The following is a 27216-nucleotide window of genomic DNA, read 5'->3' as shown; positions in this document are numbered from 1 at the left end:
CTAATTCGCCATCTCCCGCTCCCTGCTCTGAATTTGCCCTCAGGTTCTCATCCCCTGCCAGCCTAGTTTAAACTACCCCCAACAGCACTAGCAAAACTCCCTGCGAGTATATTCGTCCAGCCCTGTTCAGGTGTGGACTGTCCAGCTTGTGCAGGTCCCACCTTCCCCAGAACCGGTTCCAATACCTCAGAAATCTTATACCCTCCCTCCTACACCAGCATTCCAGCCACCTATTTATTCGTTCAATTCTCTTATTTCTACACTCACTTGCACGTGGGGCTGGGAGTAATCCTGAGATCGCTGCTTTAGAGATCCTGCTTTTCAATCTCCTTCCTAGCTCTCTGAAATCTGCTTTCAGGACCTCATCCCCTTTCCTATCTAAGCCATTGGCACCACGTGGACCATGACCTCTGGCTGATCACCCTCCCCCAGAAGAATGTCCTGTTATCCTTGACCCTGGCACCAGGGAGGCAACATACCATCCTGGAGTCACGTCTACATCCACAGAAATGTCTGTCTGTTCCCCTAACTAATGAATCCCTATTACTACTTCTCTTCCCCTCTACTTTCTCCCCTCTTGTACAGCAGAACTGCCTATGGTGCCACAAACCTGGCTCTGACTTCAAGCAGTGCAATGGAATATTTTATATCCAGCGAGCAGGACCATTGGGGCCTTGGTTTATTATCTCACCTAAAAGATAGCAGTGGATGCTGCACTATAAGAATCAGCCCAGATTATATGTTCTAGAGTACTGAGAGATGGCCTCCCCCCACCTCTTCTCAAGAACAAGTGCAACTAGATATGTGGGCAGAGTTTATTCTTTCGTGGGATGTGTCACTGGCAAGGCCAGCACTTGTTGCCCATCCTTAATTGTCCTTGAAAAGGTGGCAGTGAGCTGCCACCTTAAACCACTGGAGTCCATGTGATGTAGGTTCCAGGAGAACATTGGAAACACTTTATGGGTGTCCTCAAAGCAGCCCTGAAGACGTCAAACATACCTGTCAACACATGGGAGACCATGGCTTGTGACCGACAAAGATGGAGTCAGCTCCAAAGAAAGCACCAAACACATTGAGATACTTGGTTGGGAACACACAAAAGCAAAGTCAAGGCATTGGAGGCACAAGCCTCCAAACAACCCATTTAACCAACCTTTCAAGCACCATCTGTTCTGCATGTGACAGAGTTGGCAAATCACACATTGGACTTAACAGCTATCTCAGAACCCATCGAATTGGAGTGGAAACAAGCCACCCTTGCTCCAGAGGGACTGTCTAAGAAGAAGACGCAGGTATATCCACAGTGTTTGGAAGGGGGGATCCAGGTTTTTGACCCAGCAACAATGAAGGAATGGCGATATAATTCCATGTCAGTATGGTGTGCAGCTTTGAAAGGAGCCTGCAGGTGGTGGTGTTTCCATGTGTGGCTGCCCTTGCCTTTCTAGGTGGCAGAGGTTGTGGGTTTGGAAGTGGTAGTCAAAGAACACATGGTGAGTTACCCTAGTGGATTTCATAGGATGTACTGCACAGGCCATTTGGCCCAACCAGTCCATGCTGGTGTTTACACTCCACTCAAGCCTTCTCCCATCTTTCCTCATCTAAATCTATCATCATTACTCTCTATTTCTTTCTCCCACTCATTCATACCTAGCTTCCCTTTAAATGTATTTATACTATCCCTTTCAACCATTCCCCATGGTAGAAACTTGCACATTCTTACCACTCTTATGGGTAAAGAAATTTCTTTTGAATTCCCTATTGGGTTTCTTGTTGACTGTCTTAAATTGATGGCCTCTAGTTATGCCCTTTCCCACAAAAGGAAACATTCTACATGCGAATTAGGAGCAGGAGTAGGCTACTTGGCCCCTCGAGCCTCCTCTGCAATTCAATAAGGTCATGGCTGATCTGATTTTAACCTCATATTTCTGCCAACCCCTCCAATAACCGTTCACCCCCTTGCTTATCAAGAATCTATCTACCTCTGACTTAAAGATATTCAAGGACTCTTCCTCAAAAAGGTGGTTGAGGAAGAGAATTCCATAATCTCACAACTCCCTGAGAAAAAATGTTTCCTCACCTCTGTCCGAAATGGACGACCCTTATTCTGAAACAGTGACCCCGAGTTCTAGATTCCCTCACAACAGGAAGCATCGTCTCCACATTCACCCTGCCAAGTCCCCTCAGAACCTTATATACTTCAATCAAGTCACCTCTTACTCTTCTGGATATAAGCCTAGCTTGTCCAGCCTTTCCTCATACTATCCCCATATCCTTCATGCTCTTAATGCATTAAATCTTTCCGTAAATAAGGAGACCAATACTGTACACAGTACTCCAGATGTGGTCTCACCAATGCCCTGTATAACTGAAGCATAACCTCCCTACCCTTGTATTCAAATCCTCTTGCAATAAATGATAACATTTTATTAGCTTTGCTAATTACTTGCTCTCTGCATCCACTCTATCAGAACCTTCCATAATTTTAAAGATCTCTATTAGGTCACCCTTTAGCCTTTTTTTCAAGCAAGAAGAGACCTAGCATGTACATCCTCTCCTGATATGTATACCCATGCATTTCTGATATCATCCTTGCAAATCTGCTCTGCGTTGTCTCCAGTGCCAAAAATCTTTTGTATGATATGATGACCAGAGCTGCACTCCTTTGGACTGCAGAGGTTCAAGATGACAGTTCACCATACCCCTCAAGGGCAACGAGGGGTAAGTGATGAATGCTGGCCTTGCCAGTGATGCCCACATCCCCAGTTTATTTTTTTTAAACACTAGCTCCATGATGAGGGAATTTCAGCTGCACAGCTTGAGTTTAATTATTCACAATTATTCCCGCTGCATGGGTCTCAGGAAAATTGTTCTCCATGAATTACAGAATGCAACAGTGCGGAATCATCGATTGCCCCAGCACAACAAACCATCAAACGTGGTAGCCTAACCAAGGTTCAATAGAGATATAACATCATTTCCCTACTTTTCAAATCTATCCCTATTGCATCTTGTAGATTGTGTTCACTGCTGCCAGTATGTGCCAATGGCAGGAGTGAACGTTCAAGGTGATGGATGGGGTGCCAATCAAGTGGTCTGCTTTGCCCTAGATATGTCGAGCTTCTTGAGTATTGTTGGGGCTGCATCCATCCAATCAAGTGGAGAATATTCCATTACATTCCTGATTTGTGTCTTGTAAATGGTGGATAGACTTTGGGGAATAAGGAGACGAGTTACTCACCACAGAATTCCCAGCCTTTGACCTGCTTCTGCAGCCATACTATTTATATGGCCAGTCCAGGTAAGTTTCTGGTCAATGGTAACCCCAGGATATTAGTGGTGGATTCAGCAATGGTAATACCATTTAATGGCATTGGCAGATGGTTAAATTCTCTCTTGTTGGAGATGGTCATTGCCTGGCACTTGTGTGGTGTGAATGTTCTTTGCCACCTATCAGCTCAAGCCTGAATATTACCCAGGTCTTGCTGCATGTGGAAACAGACTGCCTCAGTATCTGGGGAGTTGCAAATCATACTGAATATTGTGCAATCATCAGCGAACCTCCCAACTTTTGACCTTATGATGAAGGGAAGGTCATTGATGAAGCAGCTGAAGATGTTTGGACCTAAGACATGACCCTGAAGAACTCCTGCAGTGATATCCTGGGGCTGAGATGATTGGCCTCCAATAGCCACAGCCATCTTCCTTTACACTAGATATGACTCCAACCAGTAGAGAGTTTCCCCTGATTCCCATCTACTTCAATTTTTATAGGGATTATTGATGCCACACTCAGTCAAAGGCTGCCTTGATTTTGAGAGCAGTCACTCTCTCCTCACCTCTGGAATTCGTTCTTTTGTCTATGTTTGGCCCAAAGCAGTAATGGAATCTAAAGCCAATTGCCCCTGGCAGAACCTAAACTGAGCATCGGTGAGCAGGTTATTGCTGAGTAAGTACCACTTGATAGCACTGTCAATGACACCTTCCATTGCTTTGCTGATGATCAAGAGCTGGATTGGATTTGTCCTGCTTTTTGTGGACAGGACATACCTGGGTAATTTTCCATATTGTTGGGTGCACAGCAGTGTTGCAGATTGGTTTGGATGGTAAATTTGGGTTGATAGATTGATATAGTTGGAGGAGTCGCAACCATTTTATAGTAGCGTGCAACTTGCTTATGCTCAAAATTCTATGACCTTTGAAGCCACGTGAATTTGTTTGAGCCCAGACTGTGCATCTCTCTAGACTCAAATGCAGAAGAAATGCTAGGCTTGTATCTTTTCATGTGCTGCCACATTTGATGGTTTGTTGTGCTGAGACAATGGATGATTCCGCACTGTTGCATTCTGTGATTTTGGAGAATAATTTTCCTGAGACCCATGCAGTGTGAATAATTGTGAATAATTAAACTCAAGCTATGCAGCTGAAATTCCCTCATTATGGAGCTAGTATTTTTTTTAAATAAACTGGGGATGTGGGCATCACTGGTAAGACCAGCATTCATCACTTACCTCTTGTTGCCCTTGAGGAGTATAGTGAGCTGTCATCTTGAACCTCTACAGTCCAAATGATGAAGATGCTTCCGTAATGCTATCAGGTAGCTGATTAGTGTGATACATATCAGAAGTTTGTTCCATGTGTTGCAATCCCGGTGGGATCCTTCTCAAAAGAATGGGAAGCACAGGTGTTTCTGGGCCCTTGAAGATAGAGAGGGCCCTAAAGGGTATGCACAAAGGGAGAAAATAAGAAAGACTTGCATTTATAATACTGCCTTTCATAACCTCAGGATGTCCCAATGGACTTTGCAGCCAATGAAGTTCTTGCTTTTGAAATGTAGTAGCCACTGGCATTAATGTAGGGAACATGGTGGATAATTTGCACTCGGCCTAGTCCTACAAACAGCAACGATATAATGACCAGATAATCTGTTTTAGTGATGTTGGTTGAAGGATAAATAATGGCCAGGACACGACGGAAAATTTCTTCAAAACTTTGCCCTGGAATCTTTACTGCACTGGAATGTCGGCCTTGAGATTATATGCTCAAGTCTCTGGTACAGGACTTGAACTTACAACTTTCTAACTAAGAGGCGAGATGCTGCCACTGGATGACAGCTGACGCTGCAGCGGCTGGTGAAAGTGTGGTACACACAATATGAAAAGATTTAAAGGCGTATTGGATAGATAGCTGAGTGAGCAGGTAATTGAGAACTGATGGTTTTATGAATCCTCTTCCTTGTTCCTGTGCTGTCCTATCCCAGTGCCCAACTATCTCCTTATGTGGTTTGGTGTCCAACTTCTCTGATAGCCCTTCTATGAAGCATTTTGGAATGTATTACCATGGCACTATTTAAATGCAGGTGGTTATTATTGTGGTTGATAGGATGAGATGAAGCAAGGTGAGGGGAAGTTCAAATGGAGCATGAATACAGTTGGGCTAAATGCCTCATTTCTCTGTATATATAATATATAGAATTATAATAACACAGTCTTAGAATGAGCAGGGTATAATACCTTGCATGGTGCACGATTCTGCTATCTTGTACCTTTAAAGCCAGGTATTATTATAAATCTGTAGTGACTTTGAGATTAATTGTTAGGAGAGAGAGATTGCGCCAGATTTGCAGCTTGGTGCCTGTTTGTACAGAATGTTTATTGTTCAGTAGGTGTGGAGCCGCACTTGCTGCAGGGTTGGGAGGTGAGCTGTCACGGTGCCAATTTTCAGCCACGGGTTGCTGTTAGCAACAGCTGATTCTGGTGTTGAAAGGAGCAAGGGTGGAAATCACGTCGTCACCAGAAGAGGAAGGGCTTTCTGGAAAGGGAAGGGCGAGTTATCCAAAAGTGTGCCTGTAGTAGAGGCAAACAATAGTTTCTGGGAGAAAAGATTACAGATTGGGGAAATAAAGGGAACTGCTGTTTTCCTGGATTGCGGATCACCTGGACTTTGTTTCGACTGTTGGGAACTAATCCCTCTTCAGTGCTCAGCATGGTTTCACATGGGATGGACTTCTAACTAAAGTTTGATGGGACTGCAGGTGTATGCGCTACATGCTGCCAGTCAGAGGAAGAGTTAGACTGGAGAATAGCTGGAGTCCTGTCTTTCGTGATGTCACATGGTAAGTTCACTCCAAGTAAGTGAAAAGCTAACAGCTATGACTGACTGCATATCTCCCAAGCAACACTTAGGTCCTGTAACCTGGGGTTTTATTTTCCATGTTCTGCATGTTTCTGCCGCGTATTTTTTTTTTCAGCCCCACTAAAGCAGGGCCACAAAAAATTCATTGAAACTCCGAGTGCTCCACTCCACGGAAATCGTTAGTAAAAGGCGAAAGATTTATACGATCTGAAGAGACATGATTTGCATTTTTTAATTAGTTACTCGTTTCAGCTGTTTTTGCAGCAACAGCGATGATTTATAGTTATATTGCGCCTTTAACGTAATAAAGCGTTCCAAGGCACTTCACAGGGGCATTGTAAAACAGAATGTGACACTGAGCCACTTAAGAGCACATTTAAGGTCAGATGATCCAAGAACTGGGAGTTCAGGCTTGAAGTTGTTCTACCTGTTTATTCAGTTTGGGACTGGAAGAATACAGGTTAAGGTTTGATGCACAGTCCAGTGCGCCATTCTACGGATGGACCTTTTTCAAAAGTTGCTTTTTGACTCTTCAAATATGTTGAGTTTTTTTTTATTTCGCAATTTTTACTTAAAGTTGTAGAAACGTGCTGCTTTCTGTCTGATGTCATTTGATAGTTCTTCTTTAAACCCTGCCACAGTGCAAAAGGAATTTTTAAAAATGACTACTGCCTTAAGTTTTGTACCAATTTTAATTTCAATATTCAGTTGGAGATAGACTGCAGACAAGGATAATTTACACTCAAAGCAACACAGCGAGACTGATTCAGTCTCTTCACAATTGACTGTTCAGTTCTCCATTTCATTGTTCGGAGTCCGAATGAAGGATTCGGCCTGAATCACAGGAGTCGGTTCAGAAACCATAAGGGGAAGGATCTGGTCAGTTGGGGAAAAAAAAATCAGTGTCACTTTCTGGCAAAGCATTTCAAGGAATTAAGTTGAGCTAGCGGTGAGAAGTTTAAGGAAACCAAACAGTCTGTTGAAAAGTTGTTCACGAGAGCACAAATTGCTTTTTGAAAGTTACGACTGAATCTGTTTCCACCACCCTAGCTTTCGGGCAGTGCATTGCAGATCATAACTACTTGCCGTGTAAAAGGAATTCTCTTCATCTTCCCCCCCCTACCGGTTCTTTTGCCAATGATCTTAAATCTGCATCCTCTGGTGACCGACGCTCCTTGCCAGTGGAGACAGAGCAAATGAGGAGAAGCTATCAAAACCCCTCATAATTTTATGCACTCTTTTAGCTTTCCTGTGTCGCCAATCCAAAATGCAAAGAGTGAGTGAGGTTCGCAGCCTCGACTGTACAGTCTGGCTCTGAGCTGCAACTTTCTTTGTTATGTTGTTGTTGGTTAAATGCGTTGCATTAATACTGGGCCAAACAGATGCAGCCCTCTCTGCACACACTGTGATTATTCTCCACCAGCATCTGACATCAGAGCAGCTTTTGTAGCGAAGTGCTGATGTGGGAGGGGAGGAGGGTCGGGTGGGGTGGTGGTGGTGAGGGGAGGGGTGGGGGGAGAAGCAGTCATGTGAAGTAGGAAGAGTTCACTTTGTGGAGAGGGGAGGTGTGTGCCTGAAACCCTGCACCACCTTCGGGGAGCCTTTCATGCCCATATTTCGTCGAATAGCCGTTTTTTAAAAAGAATGTGTTTATAGGACAATAGCGTCACCCGGCCTAACAGAAACTCGTGCACTCTGCTGGGACCAGGCCGATCTCTCTTGACAAACTGCAGAAAGTTTTCCTTGTTTTCGGTTGGAGTTGGACTCTCCCAGACATCTGGCCAAGTGCTGTGGAAACTTTGAGAGCGATTGCAGGAGAAGTGACAAGCGGCTGGTGTCCTCGCTTTCCCTGATCGGCAGAGAGAGAGAGGCCCGCAGCAAGAGCAGGACTGTGGCCGGAGTGTGGGAAGTGAACTACCCTCTCGGGCCTTGGGGATTTACTGACCAGAGCCTGGTACTTTCTCCCCCTCCCTTCCCCTTTGAGGCCATTTGTCTGTTGCAGTGATTGATCGCCGGAGCAAAGAATGGCGAAGAGCTTCAGAGGGACTGCTGGAGTGTGATCCGGTCAGAAGTGTGTCCTGGGGGAAATCTAGGTCGCAAGCTGCTCTTAACCGGAGGACCTTGGAGAACAGTGCGATGGACGAAGACCCAAATACTCCCCATGAGTCTCAGGCCCCCTCGGTTGGACTACCAGATACATTCTGCACACTCTGGAGGGATATGATGGGGATGTTGGTGAGTTGGGGGAGGGGGTGTTATTCAGGAAGGTTCAATTGTTTAGCGATTTCCTTCGGGGAAATAAACAAACTAAAGGAAATTCCGTCAGGAACAGCAGATGTTATTGAGGGAATCTCAAAGCGAATCTCGAGAATTTACTTCGAAGTAACTTCCTACTTCACTTGCCTTTTCACCTTTGTTCTTTCTTTGATTTAATTGCTTTACTTTAGCTTGTTGATGATATGGTCTGCGTAAGCAAACATACTATTCTGTAAGTGTGTGCATGTTCAGGTACCTGACACACACTTTCTATTAGTGAGGAGTATTCACCCTCCTGACAACTATTGCTAACAATTGGTGTGTGCTCAGCATTCTGATACACTGTTATTTGTGGTCAGTTAAAGGATGTTCAGGTATTTCTCACAAAGTTCAAAACTGTCAGTTCAGGAGTGTCAAATATCTTATGCACTGTTACTATACGTCAGTTTGAGTGTGTTCAGGCATCTAACCAACTGTTGCCAATGGTGAGTTAGTGCATATTCAGATACCTGACACTTTATTAACAATGTTCAGTTCAAACATGAACAAACATTTGACACATGGTTACTAATTGTTATTTTGGATATGTTCGTCCATCTGTCACACTGTCAGTAATGGTCAGTTTGAGAGCGTTCAGCAATCTGACACACTGTCAGTAATGGTCAGTTTGAGAGCATTCAGCAATCTGACACACTCAGTAGTGTTTAGTTTGAGAGTGTTCAGGTATCTGACACACTCAGTAGTGTTCAGTTTGAGTGTGTTCAGGTATCTGACACACTCAGTAGTGTTCAGTTTGAGTGTGTTCAGGTATCTGACATAATCGGGCATTTCACGTAACAGATGCACTTTTAGTAATGGTCAGTTATTTAACGTTCAGCTATTTGACGCATTGTTATCAACAGTCAATTTAAACGTGTTCAGGTAATTGGTACATTGTTACCAGTGGTCATTTTTGACCGCATTCTGGTATCTCATGCACTGTTACTTGTGCTTAGCTCAATACTGTTCAAATAACAGACATGCTTTCACTAATGTTCGATTTGAGCATGTTCAGCTTCCTGATGTGCTGTTGGTAATGGTCAGTTACAGTGCGTTCAGATATCTGATGCACTGCACTTACTAACGGTCAGTTACAGTATATGTTTAGATATCTGATGCATGACTGTTACTGATGGGCCTTTTCCATGTGATCAGCTTCCTGATGCACTGTTACTGACGGTCAGTTACTGCGTGTTCAGTTATCTGATGCACTGTTACTGACGGTCAGTTATGGTGTGTTCCAATAATTGAGCCACCGTTACTGACGGTCAATTACAGTGTGTTCAGTTATCTGATGCACTGTTACTGACGGTCAGTTACGGTGTATTCAGGTATCTGTTGCACTGTTACTGACGGTCAGTTATGGTGTGTTCAGGTATCTGGTGCACTGTTACTAATGGTCAGTTACAATGTGTTCAGGTATCTGGTGCACTGTTACTGATGGTCAGTTACAATGTGTTCAGGTATCTGATGCACTGTTACTGACGGTCAGTTACGGTGTGTTCAGGTATCTGATGCACTGTTACTGATGGTCAGTTACAATGTGTTCAGGTATCTGATGCACTGTTACTGACGGTCAGTTACGGTGTGTTCAGGTATCTGGTGCACTGTTACTGACGGTCAGTTACGGTGTGTTCAGGTATCTGGTGCACTGTTACTGACGGTCAGTTACAATGTGTTCAGGTATCTGGTGCACTGTTACTGACGGTCAGTTACAATGTGTTCAGGTATCTGATGCACTGTTACTGACGGTCAGTTACGGTGTGTTCAGGTATCTGATGCACTGTTACTGATGGTCAGTTACAATGTGTTCAGGTATCTGATGCACTGTTACTGACGGTCAGTTACGGTGTGTTCGGGTATCTGGTGCACTGTTACTGACGGTCAGTTACGGTGTGTTCAGGTATCTGGTGCACTGTTACTGACGGTCAGTTACAGTGTGTTCAGTTATCTGATGCACTATTACTGACGGTCAGTTTCCGTGTGTTCAGGTATCTGGTGCACTGTTACTGACGGTCAGTTACGGTGTGTTCAGGTATCTGATGCACTGTTACTGATGGTCAGTTACGGTGTGTTCAGGTATCTGGTGCACTGTTACTGACGGTCAGTTACGGTATGTTCAGGTATCTGGTGCACTGTTACTGACGGTCAGTAATGGTGTGTTCAGGTATCTGATGCACTGTTACTGACGGTCAGTTAAGGTGTGTTCAGGTATCTGGTGCACTGTTACTAATGGTCAGTTACGGTGTGTTCAGGTATCTGGTGCACTGTTACTGACGGTCAGTTACGGTGTGTTCAGGTATCTGGTGCACTGTTACTGCTGGTCAGTTACGGTGTGTTCAGGTATCTGATGCACTGTTACTGACGGTCAGTTACGGTGTGTTCCAATATCTGATGCACTGACGTTGATGGTCAGTTACGCTGTGTTCAGTGGCAGGAGCGAGAGCTGCCCTGGACGAAAAGAGCACGGAGAGAGAATGAATAAAGAGTGGGGGGAGAGAGACAAAAGCCCCCCCCCCCCCCCCCCAAACAACGATTCAAACCAACACCGAAAAAACAAAGTGACATCACAGGAGAGCAGACAGGTAATTGGCTGGTGAGTATTTCAGCTTTTAGCTTTGTTATAGATATAAATTAGCGGCTGTGTAACTATCACTTTTTGATTATTATTAAATTAGCAACCTAAGGAATGGGGAAATTAAATAAATAATTAAGGTAAAACAATAAAAAAGAGTGAGAGCAGAGCAGCTGTATAAAGAGCGGGAGTTTACCTGTGAGGGAGCGGAGAGGCTGTATAAAGAACGGGAGTTTACCTGTGAGGGAGCGGAGCGGCTGTATAAAGAATGGGAGTTTACCTGTGAAGGAGCGGAGAGGCTGTATAAAGAACGGGAGTTTACCTGTGAGGGAGCGGAGAGGCTGTATAAAGAGCGGGAATTTACCTGTGAGGGAGCGGAGCGGCTGTATAAAGAGCGGGAGTTTACCTGTGAGGGAGCGGTACGGCTGTATAAAGAGCAGGAGTTTACCTGTGAGAGAGCGGAGCGGCTGTATAAAGAGCGGGAGTTTACCTGTAAGGGAGCGGAGCGGCTGTATAAAGAGCAGGAGTTTACCTGTGAGGGAGCGGAGCGGCTGTATAAAGAACGGGAGTTTACCTGTGAGGGAGCGGAGCGGCTGTATAAAGAGCGAGAGTTTACCTGTGAGGGAGCGGAGCGGGAGTTTACCTGTGAGGGAGCGGAGCGGCTGTATAAAGAAAGGGAGTTTACCTGTAAGGGAGCGGAGCGGCTGTATAAAGAGCAGGAGTTTACCTGTAAGGGAGCGGAGCGGCTGTATAAAGAGCAAGAGTTTACCTGTGAGGGAGCGGAGCGGCTGTATAAAGAGCAGGGGTTTACCTGTGAGGGAGCGGAGCGGCTGTATAAAGCGCGGGAGTTTACCTGTGAGGGAGCGGAGCGGCTGTATAAAGAGCAGGAGTTTACCTGTGAGGGAGCGGAGCGGCTGTATAAAGAGCGGGAGTTTACCTGTGAGGGAGCGGAGCGGCTGTATAAAGAGCGGGAGTTTACCTGTGAGGGAGCGGAGCGGCTGTATAAAGAGTGAGAGTTTACCTGTGATTGAGCGGAGTGGGAGTTTACCTGTGAGGGAGCGGAGCGGGAGTATAAAGAGCAGGAGTTTACCTGTGAGGGAGCGGAGCGGCTGTATAAAGCGCGGGAGTTTACCTGTGAGGGAGCGGAGCGGCTGTATAAAGAGCAGGAGTTTACCTGTGAGGGAGCGGAGCGGCTGTATAAAGAGCGGGAGTTTACCTGTGAGGGAGCGGAGCGGCTGTATAAAGAAAGGGAGTTTACCTGTGAGGGAGCGGAGCGGCTGTATAAAGAGCGGGAGTTTACCTGTGAGGGAGCGGAGCGGCTGTATAAAGAGCGAGAGTTTACCTGTGAGGGAGCGGAGCGGGAGTTTACCTGTGAGGGAGCGGAGCGGGAGTTTACCTGTGAGGGAGCGGAGCGGCTGTATAAAGAGCGAGAGTTTACCTGTGAGGGAGCGGAGCGGGAGTTTACCTGTGAGGGAGCGGAGCGGCTGTATAAAGAAAGGGAGTTTACCTGTGAGGGAGCGGAGCGGCTGTATAAAGAGCGGGAGTTTACCTGTGAGGGAGCGGAGCGGCTGTATAAAGAGCGGGAGTTTACCTGTGAGGGAGCGGAGCGGCTGTATAAAGAGCGGGAGTTTACCTGTGAGGGAGCGGAGCGGGAGTTTACCTGTGAGGGAGCGGAGCGGGAGTTTACCTGTGAGGGAGCGGAGCGGGAGTTTACCTGTGAGGGAGCGGAGCGGGAGTTTACCTGTGAGGGAGCGGAGCGGGAGTTTACCTGTGAGGGAGCGGAGCGGGAGTTTACCTGTGAGGGAGCGGAGCGGGAGTTTACCTGTGAGGGAGCGGAGCGGGAGTTTACCTGTGAGGGAGCGGAGCGGGAGTTTACCTGTGAGGAAGCTGGTTCTCACCCAGACACTCGACCGCACTGGAATTCGAAAGGTGTGACGTCAGGACAAGAGAGAGAGCTGATAGATAATGGGTAAGTTGTTTTTTTCCCGCTTTAAAGTGACATTGCAGAAGATAAGAGCCTGAGCATTTTTTAAAGAAAAGCTAAATAGTTTTCCACTTGGCTTAAATTTAAGGAAATAATCTTTTAATTAGAAACAAATAAAAAGTATGGCAAGAGAGCTCAGTCCTGTGTGTTGTACGACCTGCAGCACGTGGGGATTCTTAGACATTCTTTGCAGTCTGGATGACCACATGTGCAGGAAGTGCCACCGGCTTGACCAGCTTGAGCAATGGGTTTCGGAGCTTGAGTGTCAGCTGGGGACACAGCGGTGCATCCACGAGGCTGAGGGTTACATGGATAGCACGTTTTTAGATGTGGTCACTCCGCAGCTTAAGGAAGTGCAGTCAGAGAGGGAATGGGTGACCACCAGTCAAAAGAAGGGAGACAGGCAGATAGTCAGGAAAGCCCCAGAGTGCATCTCACTCAAGAACCGTTTTTCTGTGCTGGAAAGCGGTGAGGGTGAAGGTTCCTCTGGAGAGTGCAGCCAGAGCCAAGTTCACGGCACTGTGGGTGGCTCAGCTGCACAAGGGGGGAGGAGTAAGAGTGCAAGAGCAATAGTGGTAGGAGACTCAATAGTGAGGAGTGCAGACAGGTGCTTCTGCGGCCATAAATGTGACTCCAGGATGATGTGCCAGTGTCAAGGATGTCACAGAACGGCTGCAGGGCATTCTGAAGGGGGAGAGCGAACAGTCAGAGATCGTGGCTCATATTGGCACCAATGACATAGGTAGAAAGAGGGTCCTGCAACAAGAATTTAGGGAGCTAGGTAGTAGATTAAAAAGCAGGGCCTCAAAGGTTGTAATCTCTGGATTACTCCCTGTGCCACTTGCTAGTGAGTATAGGAATAGGAGGATAGAGAGGATGAATGCGTGGCTGAAGAGATGGTGCAGGAGGGAGGGCTTTAGTTTCCTGGGTCACTGGGTCTGTTTCTGGTGAATGTGGGGCCTGTACAAGTCGGAAGGGTTACGCCTGAACCGGAAAAGGACCAACGTCCTTACGGGGAGGTTTGCTATGCTGTTGGTGGGGGGTTTAAACTAATTTGGCAGGGGGATGGGATACAGAGTGGAGGTACAGTAGGGGGCGATGCACAGCCAAATATAAAAGAGAAACTAAGTCAGTCTGAAAGGCTGAGCAAATATAGACCTGTTAAGGCTCAAGGGAATAATGCAAGGCTGGGTTGCACCTATTTTAACACAAGGAGTCTTACAAGTAAAGCAGATGAATTGGGGGCGTTGATTAACACATGGGGATATGATATTGTTGCTATCACAGAGACATGGTTGAGGGAAGGGCAGGACTGGCAGCTCAATATTCCAGGGCATAGAATCTTCAGGCATGACGGGGTGGGTAACAGTGCATCAGATATCCAAACACAATGTAACTGACAGTCAGAATCAGTGCATCAAATATCGGAACACGCCGTAACTGACCATCAGTGACAATGCACCAGATATTGGAACATGTCGTAACTGACCATCAGTTATAGTGCATCAGATATCTGAACACACCTTAACTGATCATCAGTAACAGTGCACCAGATATCGGAACACATTGTAACTGACCATCAGTAACAGTGCATCAGATATCGGATCACACTGTAACTGACTATCAGTAACGGTGTAACAGATATAGAGTCATAGAGTTATACAGCACAGAAACAGGCCCTTCAGCCCATCGTGTCCATGCTGGCCATCAAGCACCTCTCTATTCTAAACCCATTTTCCAGTGCTTGGCCCGTAGCCCTGTATGCTATGGCGTTTCAAGTGCTCATCTAAATACTTAAATGTTGTGAGGGTTCCTGCCTCTACCACCCCCTCAGGCGGTGTGTTCCAGATTCCAACCACCCTCTGGGTTAAAAAATTTTTCCTTAAATCCCCTCTAAACCTCCTGCCGCTTACCTTAAACCTATGCCCCCTGGTTATTGACACCTCTGCTAAGGGGAAAAGTTTCTTCCTATCTACCATCTATGCCCCTCATAATTTTGTTTACCTTTATCAGGTCCACCCTCAGCAAGTTTAGCACCCATACATTCAGCCCGTTCATTCAAGTCATTGATATAAATTGTAAATAGTTGAGACCCCAACACTGATCCTTGTGACACTCCACTTTTCACAACTTGCCAAATGAAAAATGACCCATTTTTTCCTACTCTCTGTTTCCTATTAGCTAGTCAATCCTCTGTCTATGCTATTATGTTATCACCTACACCATGAGCTCTTATTTTGCATCATAATCTTTGATGTGGCACCTTGTCAAATGCCTTCTGGAAATCTAAGTACAGCACATCTATAGATTCCCCTTTATTCACGTTGCTTGTTACTTCTTCAAAGAACTTCAATAAATTAGTCAAACATGATTTTCCTTTCATAAAACCATGTTGACTCTGCCTGATTGCATTGAGATTTTCTAAGTGCCCTGCTATAACCTCCTTAATCATAGATTCCAGCAATTTCCCTATGACAGATGTTAAGCTAACTGGCCTGCAGTTGCCTGCTTTCTGTTTCTCTCTTGAGTAAAGGAGTCACATTCGTAATTTTCCAGAATCTAGAGAATTTTGAAAAATTTAAACCAATGCATCTACTATCTCCGCAGCCACTTCTTTTAAGACACTAGGATGAAGCCCATCAGGACCTGGGAACGTTTCAGCTTTTAGTTCTAATAATTTTCTCAATACCCTTTCATCCCCTAATTCACACTTATTTCTGGGATGTTATTGTACACTCTACAGTGAAGACAGACAAAATATTGGTTCAATTCATTTGCCATTTCCTTGTTTTCCATTATTAATTACCCATTCTCACTCTCTAGAGGACCAATGCTCACTTTACTCTTTTTCTTTTTAAAATACCTGTAAAAACTCTTGCTATCAGTTTTTATATTTCCAGTTAGCTTTCTCTCATACTCTAGTTTCTCCTTCCATATTGACCTTCTGGTCATTCTTTTTCGTTCTTTATATTCTGTCCAGTCTTCTGACCTGCCACTCATCTTTGTGAAATTATATGCTTTTTCTTTCAATTTAATGCTATCTTTAACTTCCTTAGTTAGCCACAGTGTGTCTTTCCCTTAGAGTCATTCTTTCTCATTGTAATGTATCTTTCCTGAGTATTCTGAAATATCTCCTTAAATGTCTGCCACTGCATCTCTACTGACCTATCCTTTAACCTAAGTTCCCAGTTCACTTTAGCCAGCTCTGTCTTAATGCCCTCAAAATTGCTCTTATTTAAGTTTAAAAGACTAGTCTTCAATGCACTCCTCTCTCCCTCAAATGGAATGTGAAATTCAATTATTTTATGATCTCTGCTACTTAGAGGTGCCTTCACTATGAGGTTATAATGTTATGGTGTGTCAAGAAAGCTGATGCACTGTTACTGCTGGTCAGTTTCCGTGTGTTCAGGTATCTGATGCACTGTTACTGATGGTCAGTTATGGTGTGTTCAGGTATCTGATGCACTGTTACTGACGGTCAGTTACAGCGTGTTCAGGTATCTGATGCACTGTTACTGCTGGTCACTTACGGTGTGTTCAGGTATCTGATGCACTGTTACTGCTGGTCAGTTATGGTGTGTTCAGGTATCTGATGCACTGTTACTGACGGTCAGTTACGGTGTGTTCAGGTATCTGATGCACTGTTACTGCTGGTCAGTTATGGTGTGTTCAGGTATCTGATGCACTGTTACCGACGGTCAGTTATGGTGTGTTCAGGTATCTGGTGCACTGTTACTGCTGGTCAGTTACGGTGTGTTCAGGTATCTGATGCACTGTTACCAACGGTCAGTTATGGTGTGTTCAGGTATCTGATGCACTGTTACTGACGGTCAGTTACGGTGTGTTCAGATATCTGATGCACTGTTACTGCTGGTCAGTTATGGTGTGTTCAGGTATCTGATGCACTGTTACCGACGGTCAGTTATGGTGTGTTCAGGTATCTGGTGCACTGTTACTGCTGGTCAGTTACGGTGTGTTCAGGTATCTGATGCACTGTTACCGACGGTCAGTTATGGTGTGTTCAGGTATCTGATGCACTGTTACTGACGGTCAGTTACGGTGTGTTCAGATATCTGATGCACTGTTACTGCTGGTCAGTTATGGTGTGTTCAGGTATCTGATGCACTGTTACCGACGGTCAGTTATGGTGTGTTCAGATATCTGATGCACTGTTACTGAAAGTCGGTTATAGTACATTCAGGTATCTGATGCACTGTTAGTTCAGCGTGTCCAGTAATCTAGCAGACTGTTACCAGCAGTCAGTCCAGTTTTTGACATTTTTTTTTTCAAATGGTGGGAGGGACAAACTCAGTTGCTCTTATAGAGAGCCGGCATGGGCACAATGGGTCAAATGGCCTTCTTTTATGCTGTAACCATTTCATTCTGTCCTATTCTTGTCTCTGATGCAGTGTTATTGATGGTCACTTATTGAAGTTCATCTTTCTAATACACTGTTACTGATGGCCTGTTTGGGAGTGTTCTGGAATTAATTAGAATTGATTAATGACCTCAGAGTGAAGGCACCCCCTAGGCAGCAGTGATCATAATATGATTGAATTTCACATTCAGTTTAAGGGCGAGTAAGACTAATATTTTAATCTTAATTAAGGGCAATTATGATGGTATGAAAGCAGTGCTAGCAAAAGTGAACTGGCAATTGAGGTTAAGGGATAGGTCAACAGAGATGCAGACATTTAAGGGGATTTTTCAGAATACACAGAATAAATACATTCCAACGAAAAAGAAAAATTCCAAGAGAAAGTCCCACCATCCATTTAACTAAAAAAGTTAAAGGTAGCATCAAACTTAATGAAAAAGCATATAATTGCACGAAGATGAGTGGCAGGTCAGAAGATTGGACAGGATATAAAAAAAAACAGCAAAGTTTAATAAGAGGGGAAAAAATAGAATATGCAGGAAAGCTAGCCAGAAATATCAAGGCAGACGGTAAGAGTTTCAACAGGTATTTAAGAAAGAAAAGTTGTTAAAGTGAGCATTGGTCCTATAGAGAGTGAGTCTGGAGAATTAATAATGGAAAATAAGGAGATGGCAGATGAATTGAACAGGTATTTTGCATCAGTCTTCACTATAGACGATACAAGCAACATCCCAGAAATAGCTGTAAATCAGGAATTGGAAGGGAGGGAGGAACTCAGGTAAATTACAATCATCGGCGATGTAGTTTTTAGCAAATTGTGGAACTGTGGGTTGACAGATTCCTGGTCCTGATGGATTTCATCCTAGGATCTTAAAAGAAGTGGCTAGTGACATAGTTGATGCGATAGTTTTACTTTTACAAAATTCACTAGTTCCATTAGATTGGAAAATAGCAAATGTAACTCCTTTGTTCAAAAAGGGGGTGAGACAGAAAGCAGGAAACTACAGGCCAGTTAGCTTAACATCTGTGTATAGGGAAAATGTTAGGAGCTATTATTAAAGACATTATAACAGGGCACTTAGATAAATTCAAGGTAATCAGGCAGAGTCAATATGGTTTCATGAAAGGAAAATAATGTTTAACCAATTTATTGGAGTTCTTTGAAGAAGTAACATGTGCTGTGGATAAAGGGCAATGATGGGATGTATTGTACAGATTTTCAGAAGGTATTTGATAAGGTGCCACATCAAAGGTTATTGTGGAAAATAAAAGCTCATGATGTAGGAGGTAATGTATTTGGCATGGATAGAAGATTGGCTAGCTAATAGGAAGCAGAGATTAGGCATTATTGGCTAATTTTCTGGTTGGCAAGATGTAATGAGTAGTGTGCCACAGAAATCTGTGCTGGGGCCTTAACTCTTTACAATTTATATAAATGATTTGGGTGAAGGGACTGAAGGTATGGTTGCCAAGTATGCCAATGACACAAAGTTAGGAAAGTAAGTTGTGAAGAGGACATAAGGAAGCTACAAAAGGATATAGATAGGTTAGGTGAGTGGGCAAAGATCTGGCAAATAGAGAATAATGTGGGAAAATGTGAAATTGTCTATTTGGCAGGAAGAATAAAACAGAGGCATATCATCTAAATGGTGAGAGATTGCAGAGCTCTGAGATGCAGAGGGATCTGGGAGTCCTCGTGCATGAATCGCAAAAGATTAGTCTGCAGGTAATTAGGAAAGCAAATAGAATGTTATTGTTTATTGCAAGGGGAATTGAATACAAAAGGGAGGTTATGCTTCAGTTATACAGGGCATTGGTGAGATTGCATTTGGAGTACTGTGTATAGTATTGGTCTCATTTAAGGAAGGATGTAAATGTGTTGGAAGCAGTTCGGAGAAGGTTTACCAGACTAACACCTCGAATGGCAGGTTGTCTTACAACAGGCTAGACTTGTATCCGCTGGGGTTTAGAAGAGTAAGAGATGACTTGATTGAAATATATAATGTCCTGGAGGGTCTTGACAGGATGGATGTGGAGAGGATGTTTCCACTTGTGGGAGAATCTAGAACTAGGGGTCACTGTTTAAAAATAAGGGGTCGCCCACTTAAGACAGAGATGAGGAGAAATTTTTTTCTCTGAGAGTTGCGGGTCTCTGGAACACTCTTCCTCAAAAGGCGATGGAAGAAGTCTTTGAATACGTTTAAGGCAGAGATAGATGGATTCTTGATAAGCAAGGGGGTGAAAGGTTATTGGGGGTAGCCAAGAATGTGGAGTTAAGGTTAAAATCAATCAGCCATGATCTTATTGAATGGTGGAGCAGGTTTGAAGGGCCTAGTAGGCGACTCCTGCTCCTAATACATATGTTTATATGTGAGAAGCTGTCTCAGTTTGAGTACCCAGGTGTCCAAAGCTCTTTCTAATGGTCAGTATGAGCATGTTCAGTTATTCAAAAGTTCTGTTACCAATGGCCAGTTCAAGAGAGTTTGGATTTTCATGAACAGTTGCAAATGGTTATTTTGAACATGCTCAGGTATCTAATGCACTTAACACTAGTCAGTTTAATCATGTTCAGGTATTTGACAGATTGTGAGTAACATTCAGTCGCATGACGGTCAGCTTTCTGACACATTGTTGCAAAAGGTCAGTTTGAGCATGTTCAGCTATCTAATGTTCTTTTACTAACGGTCAGTTTGAGAGTGTTCATGTATCTGATGTACTGTTATCAACAATCAGTTATTGAGTGTTCATATATCTCGCACACTGTTAGTAATGCTTAGTCCCAACATTCTCTAATGCTCTGTTCTTAAAGGTCAGTTTGAGCATGTTAAGGTAACTGACTCATTGTCAATGGTCAGTTATATTATGTTCAGGTAACTGATGCACTGTTAACACTGCTTAGTTATTTCATATTCAGCTATTTAATGTTGTTCCTAAAGATAAGACTGATCATGTTTTGGTCTTTGATGCACTATTACTAACCATCTGTTCCAGCATTTCCAAGTATCCAACGCACTGTTACTAATAATAAGCCCCAGCATGTTCAGCTTTCTGATCTACTATTACCGGTGGTCAGTCCTAATGTGTTATTTTATCTAACGCACTGTTACCAAGGGTAACTGTGTGTTTGGGTATCTGCTCTGTTACTAACAGTCAATTAATGGCATTCAGGTCATTTGGGGATGTTCAGGTATATTACACAGTATTGGCAGATAAACATTCCAGGATTTAGATGTTTCAGGCTGGATAGAGAGGGATGTAGAAGAGGTGGGGGAGTTGCACTGCTGGGTAAGGAGAATATCACAGCTGTACAACAGGAGGACACCTTGGAGTGCTCATGCAGCGAGGCAATATGGGTAGAGCTCCAGAATAGGAAGGGTGCAGTCACAATGTTGGGGATTTACAATAGGCCTCCCAATTGCCGGCGGGGGATTGAGGAACAGTTATGTAGGCAGATTTTGGAAAGATGTAAAAGCATTAGGGTTGTTGTGGTGGGTGATTTTAACTTTCCCTATATTGACTGGGAATCACTTAGTGCTAGGGGTTTGGATGGTCCAGAATTTGTAAGGTGCATCCAGGGAGGCTTCCTGAGACAATATGTAGATAGTCCAACTAGGGAAGGGGCAATACTGGGACCTGGTATTAGGGAATGAACCCAGCCAGGTGGTCGAAGTTTCAGTAGGGGACCATTTCGGGAAAAGTGACCATCATTCAGTAAGTTTCAAGGTACTGGTGGATAAGGATAACAGGAATCCTCGGGTTAAGGTGCTTAATTGGGGGAAGGCTAATTATAACAATATTAGGCAGGAACTGAGGAATCTAGACTGGAGGCGGATGTTTGAGGGCAAATCAACAACTGACATGTGGGGGGCTTTCAAACGTCAGTTGATAAGAATTCAGGACCGGCATGTTCCTGCTAAGATGAAGGATAAGCATGGCAAGTTTCAGGAACCTTGGATAACGAAGGATATTGTGAGATTAGTCAAAAAGAAAAGGGAAGCATTCGTAAGGGCTAGAAGGCTGGGAACAGATGAAGCCCATGGAGAATACAAAGACAGTAGGAAGAAACTTAAGCAAGGAGTCATCTTTGTATCCTCACTGGCTACGGGTGAGGTCCCAGAGGACTGGAGAATGGCCAATGTTGTTCCATTGTTTAAGAAGGGTAGCAGGGATAATCCAGGAAATTACAGGCCGGTGAGCCTTACTTCAGTGGTAGGGAAATTATTGGAAAAGATTCTTCGTGACAGGATTTACTACCATTTGGAAGCAAATGGGCGTATTAATGAGAGGCAGCATGGTTTTGTGAAGGGGAGGCCGTGTCTCACTAACTTGATCAAGTTTTTCGAGGAAGTGACAAAGATGATCAATGCTGGAATGGCAGTGGATGTTATCTACATGGATTTCAGTAAGGCCTTTGACAAGGTCCCTCATGGCTGACTGGTACAGAAGGTAAAGTCGCACGGGATCAGAGGTGAGCTGGCAAGATGGATACAGAATTGGCTTGGTCATAGAAGACAGAGGGTAGCAGTGGAAGAGTGCTTTTCTGAATGTAGAGCTGTGACTAGTGATGTTCCGCAGGGATCAGTGCTGGGACCTTTGCTGTTTGTAGTATACGTAAATGATTTGGAGGAAAATGTAATTGGGCTAATTAGTAAGTTTGCAAGTAAGTTTGCAGACGACACTAAGGTTGGAGGAGTTGCAGATAGTGAAGAGGATTGTCAAAGGATACAATGGGATATAGATCAGTTGGAGACTTGGGTGGAGAATTGGCAGATGGAGTTTAATCTGGACAAATGCGCGGTAATGCATTTTAGAAGGTCTAATACAGGTAGGAATTATACAGTAAATGGCAGAACCCTTAAGTGCATCGACGGGCAGAGGGATCTGGGTGTACAGGTCCACAGGTCACTGAAAGTGGCAACGCAGGTGGATAAGGTAGTCAGGAAGGCATATGGCATGATTGCCTTCATCGGCAGGGGTATTGAGTATAAAAGCTGGGAAGTCATGCTGCAGCTATATAGAACCTGGGTTAGGCCACACTTGGAATATTGTGTGCAATTCTGGTCGCCGCTTTATCAGAAGGATATGGAGGTGTTGGAGAAGGTGCAGAGGAGGTTTACCAGGATGCTGCCTGGTCTGGAGGTTATTAGCTGTGAGGAGAGGTTGGAGAAACTCGGATTGTTCTCACTACAGCGACGGAGATTGAGGGGCGACTTGGTAGAAGTTTACAAAATTATGAGTGGCATGGACAGAGTAGATAGTCAGAAACTTTTTCCCAGGGTGGAAGAGTCAAATACTAGGGGACATAGATTTAAGGTGAGAGGAGAAAACTTTAGAGGAGATGTGCGGGGCAAGTTTTTTACGCAGAGGGTAGTGAGTGTGTGGAATTCGCTGCCAGAGGAGGTGGTGGAAGCAGGTACGATAGTGGTGTTTAAGAGGCAGCTTGACAAATACATGAATAGGATGGGAATAGAGGGATACAGACCCCGGAAGTGCAAACTGTTTTAGTTGACGGGCAATATGATCGGCGCAGGCTTGGAGGGCCGAAGGGCCTGTTCCTGTGCTGTACTTTTCTTTGTTCTTTGTTCTCTTTGTTCTTATTACTGACGGTCAGTTAATGCATATTCGGGTATTGATTGTTAGTAATAGTCAATTCAAGCGATTTCCGTTATCTAGTGCTCTGCTACAGCAGCTCCAGAGTGTTTAGGTATCTAACATGCTTTAACTAATGGTCAGTTTGAGTGTGTTCAGATATTTAGTGCGCCATTGCTGAAGGTTTGTTGGAGAGTCTTCAGGCATGTGATGTACTGCTGCTAATGATTTACTTGGGCAAGTTCAAGTATTTGATACAATGTCACTCATGGCCAGTTTGAGCTTTCTAATGCAATGTTACTAGTGTTATTTAGGATATTCTAATGTATTTGAAGCCCTGTTATCATAGCCAGCTAGTGCCTGTTCAGGTATTTGGCACACTGTTACCGAAGGTCAGTTCAAGTGTGTTCGGGTGTATGACTTGCTATTAATAACGGTCAGTTTGACTGTATTCAGGTATTTGATGCACTGATACCAAAATTCAGTCAGTGCATGTTATGATATCTCAAGCACTGTTAGGTAACAGTCCCAGTGTGTTTGGCTTTCAGACAGTGTTGTTAATGACCAGTCTCACCATGCTCAGGTATCTAATGTTCTGTTGCTAACAGTCAGTTTGAACATCTTCAGACATCTGATACTCTGTGAACAACAGTCAGTTCAAATGCGTTCCAGTATCGATCTATTACTAGTGGTCAGTTTGACTGTGTTCAGGTATCTGACGAACTGTTACCAATGGTTCGTGAGTGTTCAAATATGTCACCTTGTTACTAATGGTCAGTTCAGGTGTGTTCAGACATTTGATGCACAGTTGCTAATGGTCATTTTGATCATGTTCAAGTATCTGTCACACTGTTGGTAACAGTCACTTTGAGTGTGTTGAGATGCCTGACATGCAGTTACTACATGTTGTATCTCAGTGTTAGTCTGTCCCAGCATATTCATCTTTTTTAAGCAGTGTTGCTAACAGTCAGTTTGAGTATGTTTAGGTATGTGACCTACTGTTACAAATGGCCGATTTGATTGTGTGCAGGTATGCACTTCTCATAATCGTCGGTTGGAGCATGTTCAGGTATCTAACACTCTGCTTTAATGGTCAGTTAGAGAGTGTTCCGGTATCTGATGCATCATTACTAACGATTTACCTGGTCGTATTCAGGTATTTGACACACTGTTGCTCATGGCCAGTTCAAATCTGTTCAACATTCTGATGCAATGTTACTCGTGTTCAGTTCGGGCATATTAATGTATTTGAAGCCTTGTTCAGATATTTGGCACACTGTTGCCAGAAGTCAGTTCAAGCGTGTTCAGGTACCTGACGCACTGTTTGTCAGTCAGTGCAGTTCAGGTATCTCATGTACTCTAAGTAACAGTCAATCCCAGCATGTTTTCCTTTCTGACACGACATTGCTAACCACCAGTTTGAGTATGTTCAAAGATCTGACGCACTGTTACCCAATGATCAGTTTGAGTGTGTTCAGATGTCAGGAGCATTGTTCCTAATAATTGTTTTGAACAAGGTATAACTGTACTTTACATGTGAACTTGAATTAGGCACCATCCTGTGAAGTACCACTTCTTTAGCAATGACAGCCACTGTCTCATTTATCTGGAGAGGGCAAATTCTGCTCAGTCAAATCTCAAAGATACTCAACTTCAGGCAGATAAATCAGATTATAGTCAGCCAATGTTTACCTATCAGTCAATTCACTGTGGGAGCAGTGTTTTTATTTCTGAAATAAAATCTCAACGATATTTGTAACTGCATTTAAGCCTGTGATCTTTATATTAAATGGCTCACAGGGTCTAACTATTTTCTGTTTATGAGCACAATCTGCCAGGAGGGCTTTGCAAAATCTGATCACCTTCCATGCCTTTTCTATTTCACACTTGCTCCCAAGGAGCTCTACAATACAGTATCTATGGCCTCAGCTTACACACATCCCAGCACATAGGCTGCCCCTCAGTGTAGAAAAGCCCAGTCAAAAGGTTGTCCCCTAGCAGAGAAAGGACCAGCATATATTCTGCTCCTCAGTATAGAAAGGCCCAGTATAGAGGCTGCCCCGTAGTATAGAAAGGCCCAGCATATAGGCTGCCCTCAGTATAGAAAGGCCCGGCATATAGGCTGCCCTCAGTATAGAAAGGCCCGGCATATAGGCTGCCCTCAGTATAGAAAGGCCCAGTGTATAGGCTGCCCCTCAGTATAGAAAGACTCAGCATATAAATGGTGTCTTGGTAAAATATGTTGCAGAGTCTTTAATTCTTTACTTTTTAGGGTGGAAAACTTAACAATCAGCAGAGGCTGGAAAACCTTTCTAAATAATTGGTTTTATTGACATTAAGACACAACAAGTTTTACAAATAAACATGCTTCCAACCTTATCTAGGAGTGCAACTCAGAAGCAAAGATGAGATTTCTTCTGGACGACTGAGTGGTTAACTCTAGATGACGTCTTCTTTGAGCTGCTCCTTGTTCTGTCCCATTGAAACCTCTCTAAAACTGTTGTTATAATATCCTTTTTTTTTTGCTGCTGCAAAACAGCTTGCTAATGTCTTTGCCAGTTTCTCGTGGTTTTCCAAGGTCCAGCCAGACAGCTGTCTTATCTTTTAACTTGCTCTAATCTCCCCAAAAAGTACAGCAAGTTTCTTGAATAACTTTGCCATTAGCCGCCTGAAGCAACAGTAACATGCATGAATTTTGTCTCGTTTCCTAACATGCCTTCGGATTCCCATCAAGTTTAACAGTTCTATGTTCTTTTGTTGTTAAACACTTTTACCCAAATTCTGCTCAATTAGCAAGCAATCCAGGATTTCTGGCCCATTCTTTTAGTTTTCTTTAAAAACTGGCGTTAAAAATCCGGGTTGAAAAATCCAAAATCCTTTAGTTCCCCCGCAAGAGAGCGGGCGATCGAACAACTCGCATTTAAATTTGATCATTCTTTGAATCTGAGTTGCTCTCGTCACAGATATGGTTAAGCGTTGTTGTTACAAGAAATTTTAAGAAACTGCGGCATCAACAGAAAAGTCCTTTTGAATACAAATGAGGAACAAAGTGTCGTCATTATAACAAACTATATAGCAAAGCGGTTTTCACCCAAGGATACGGTGTGCAGATTTTTCATTCATACGATGGCAACCAAGGGTTATCAGTCTGACAGTAATAACCTCTGGGAGATTCAGGTCCGAGTGGTTTTAAGCAACAGGTTTTAATATACATTGACCAATAACAGTGTTGGTTTTATACAACTGTCCTATAATAAAAGAGGTTCAACTAATACAGCCTGTTTCCCCTGTGACGTCCTATTCAAATTGTGGATGGACTTCCAACTATCCCAAGGCTGCTCTGAATGAAGTTAAGAGGAAAAAGGTTCCATTCTCACACTACTTGGGCTACCTTAGTCTACACCTACACGTGGCCATGTGTAGCTGCCTCACAGAACATATCATTTTTGAAGATTATGCCACATGTAGCATCAGAAGCAAACCATCGCTGCACTTCCGGGCTGTTTTATGGAAAGATCGTAGGGTCGTTGTGGGGTGGTGGGGGGGCGGGGGGGCGGAGGCAGTAGGATGAGTGAGATCTGGAAGTCATTGCTTATCTCCTCCTGCAGGGTCACAGACAGGCTTTTACTGTCCAATGAAATAAAAAAGCCTTAAAACGAGATTAAATGTTCCGAGTTTGATCCAATGTATCAGTGCACTTAAAACCAGAAAATTCTGGAAATGCTCAGCAGGTCAGGCAGTATCTGTGGGGAGAGAAACAGAGTTAAAGTTTCAGGTCAGTGGCCTTTCGTCATCTGTTCCAGTTCTGATGAAAGGCCGTCGACCTGAAACGTTAATTTGTTTCTTTCTTCGCAGAAGCTGCTACCTGACCTGCTGAGTGGTCCCAGCATTGTTTTGGTTTTATTTTCAGATTTCTAACATCTGCAGTATTTCGCTTTTGTATCAGTGGGTTGACTTATGAATATAAAGGGTTTAATAAACTATCTGTTTTAATCTCCTCCCACCCCCAGCCCCACCCCCACCAATGCCAACCTGGGCAATCTGTGTCAGAAACTGCTAAAGGATAGTGACTGGGTTAAAACTTTGAGAATGTAATCTTTACTCCTTCTTGTCATCATGTTGTGTCATTTGATGATGATCTTCTGGTGGCTTAAATTCTTAACACTCCTTAACAACACCAACACCATTCCTGCTCCGTGACTTTGTGGAGTTACTTACGTGCAAAAGAAATACCCCTTGATAATCCTCACTACCACCATTGAT

General features: G+C 43.9%; 1 protein-coding gene and 1 non-coding gene across 8 annotated transcripts in view; one reads left to right on the top strand and one right to left on the bottom strand.

Annotated features, from left to right (window-relative positions):
• The window catches only part of LOC144689492 (SAM and SH3 domain-containing protein 1-like), a 141421-nt gene that overhangs the window by 45475 nt on the left and 68730 nt on the right, over positions 1-27216 (top strand). For 2 of the 7 annotated variants that reach the window (XM_078556624.1, XM_078556623.1), the window contains exon 1: positions 7934-8367. The exons of 3 other annotated variants lie outside the window; for them this stretch is intronic. In XM_078556624.1, the coding sequence (XP_078412750.1) occupies positions 8269-8367 (99 nt within the window). In that variant the 5' untranslated portion in view covers positions 7934-8268. Of the gene's footprint in view, positions 1-5994; positions 6113-7933; positions 8368-11013; positions 11024-27216 lie in introns of those variants that run through there. 2 more of the 7 variants (XM_078556625.1, XM_078556626.1) reach the window with 2 other exon arrangements.
• LOC144690210 (U5 spliceosomal RNA) lies at positions 6246-6356 on the bottom strand. The gene has a single exon (XR_013578812.1). It is a non-coding gene; the product is annotated as a U5 spliceosomal RNA (small nuclear RNA).

Source organism: Cetorhinus maximus, chromosome 14 (genome assembly GCF_964194155.1).
Source record: "Cetorhinus maximus chromosome 14, sCetMax3.hap1.1, whole genome shotgun sequence".
In the NCBI taxonomy this organism is placed as follows: Eukaryota; Metazoa; Chordata; class Chondrichthyes; order Lamniformes; family Cetorhinidae; genus Cetorhinus; species Cetorhinus maximus.
Note: the sequence above shows the minus strand (reverse complement) of the source record. Positions and strands in the feature narration are given on the sequence as shown.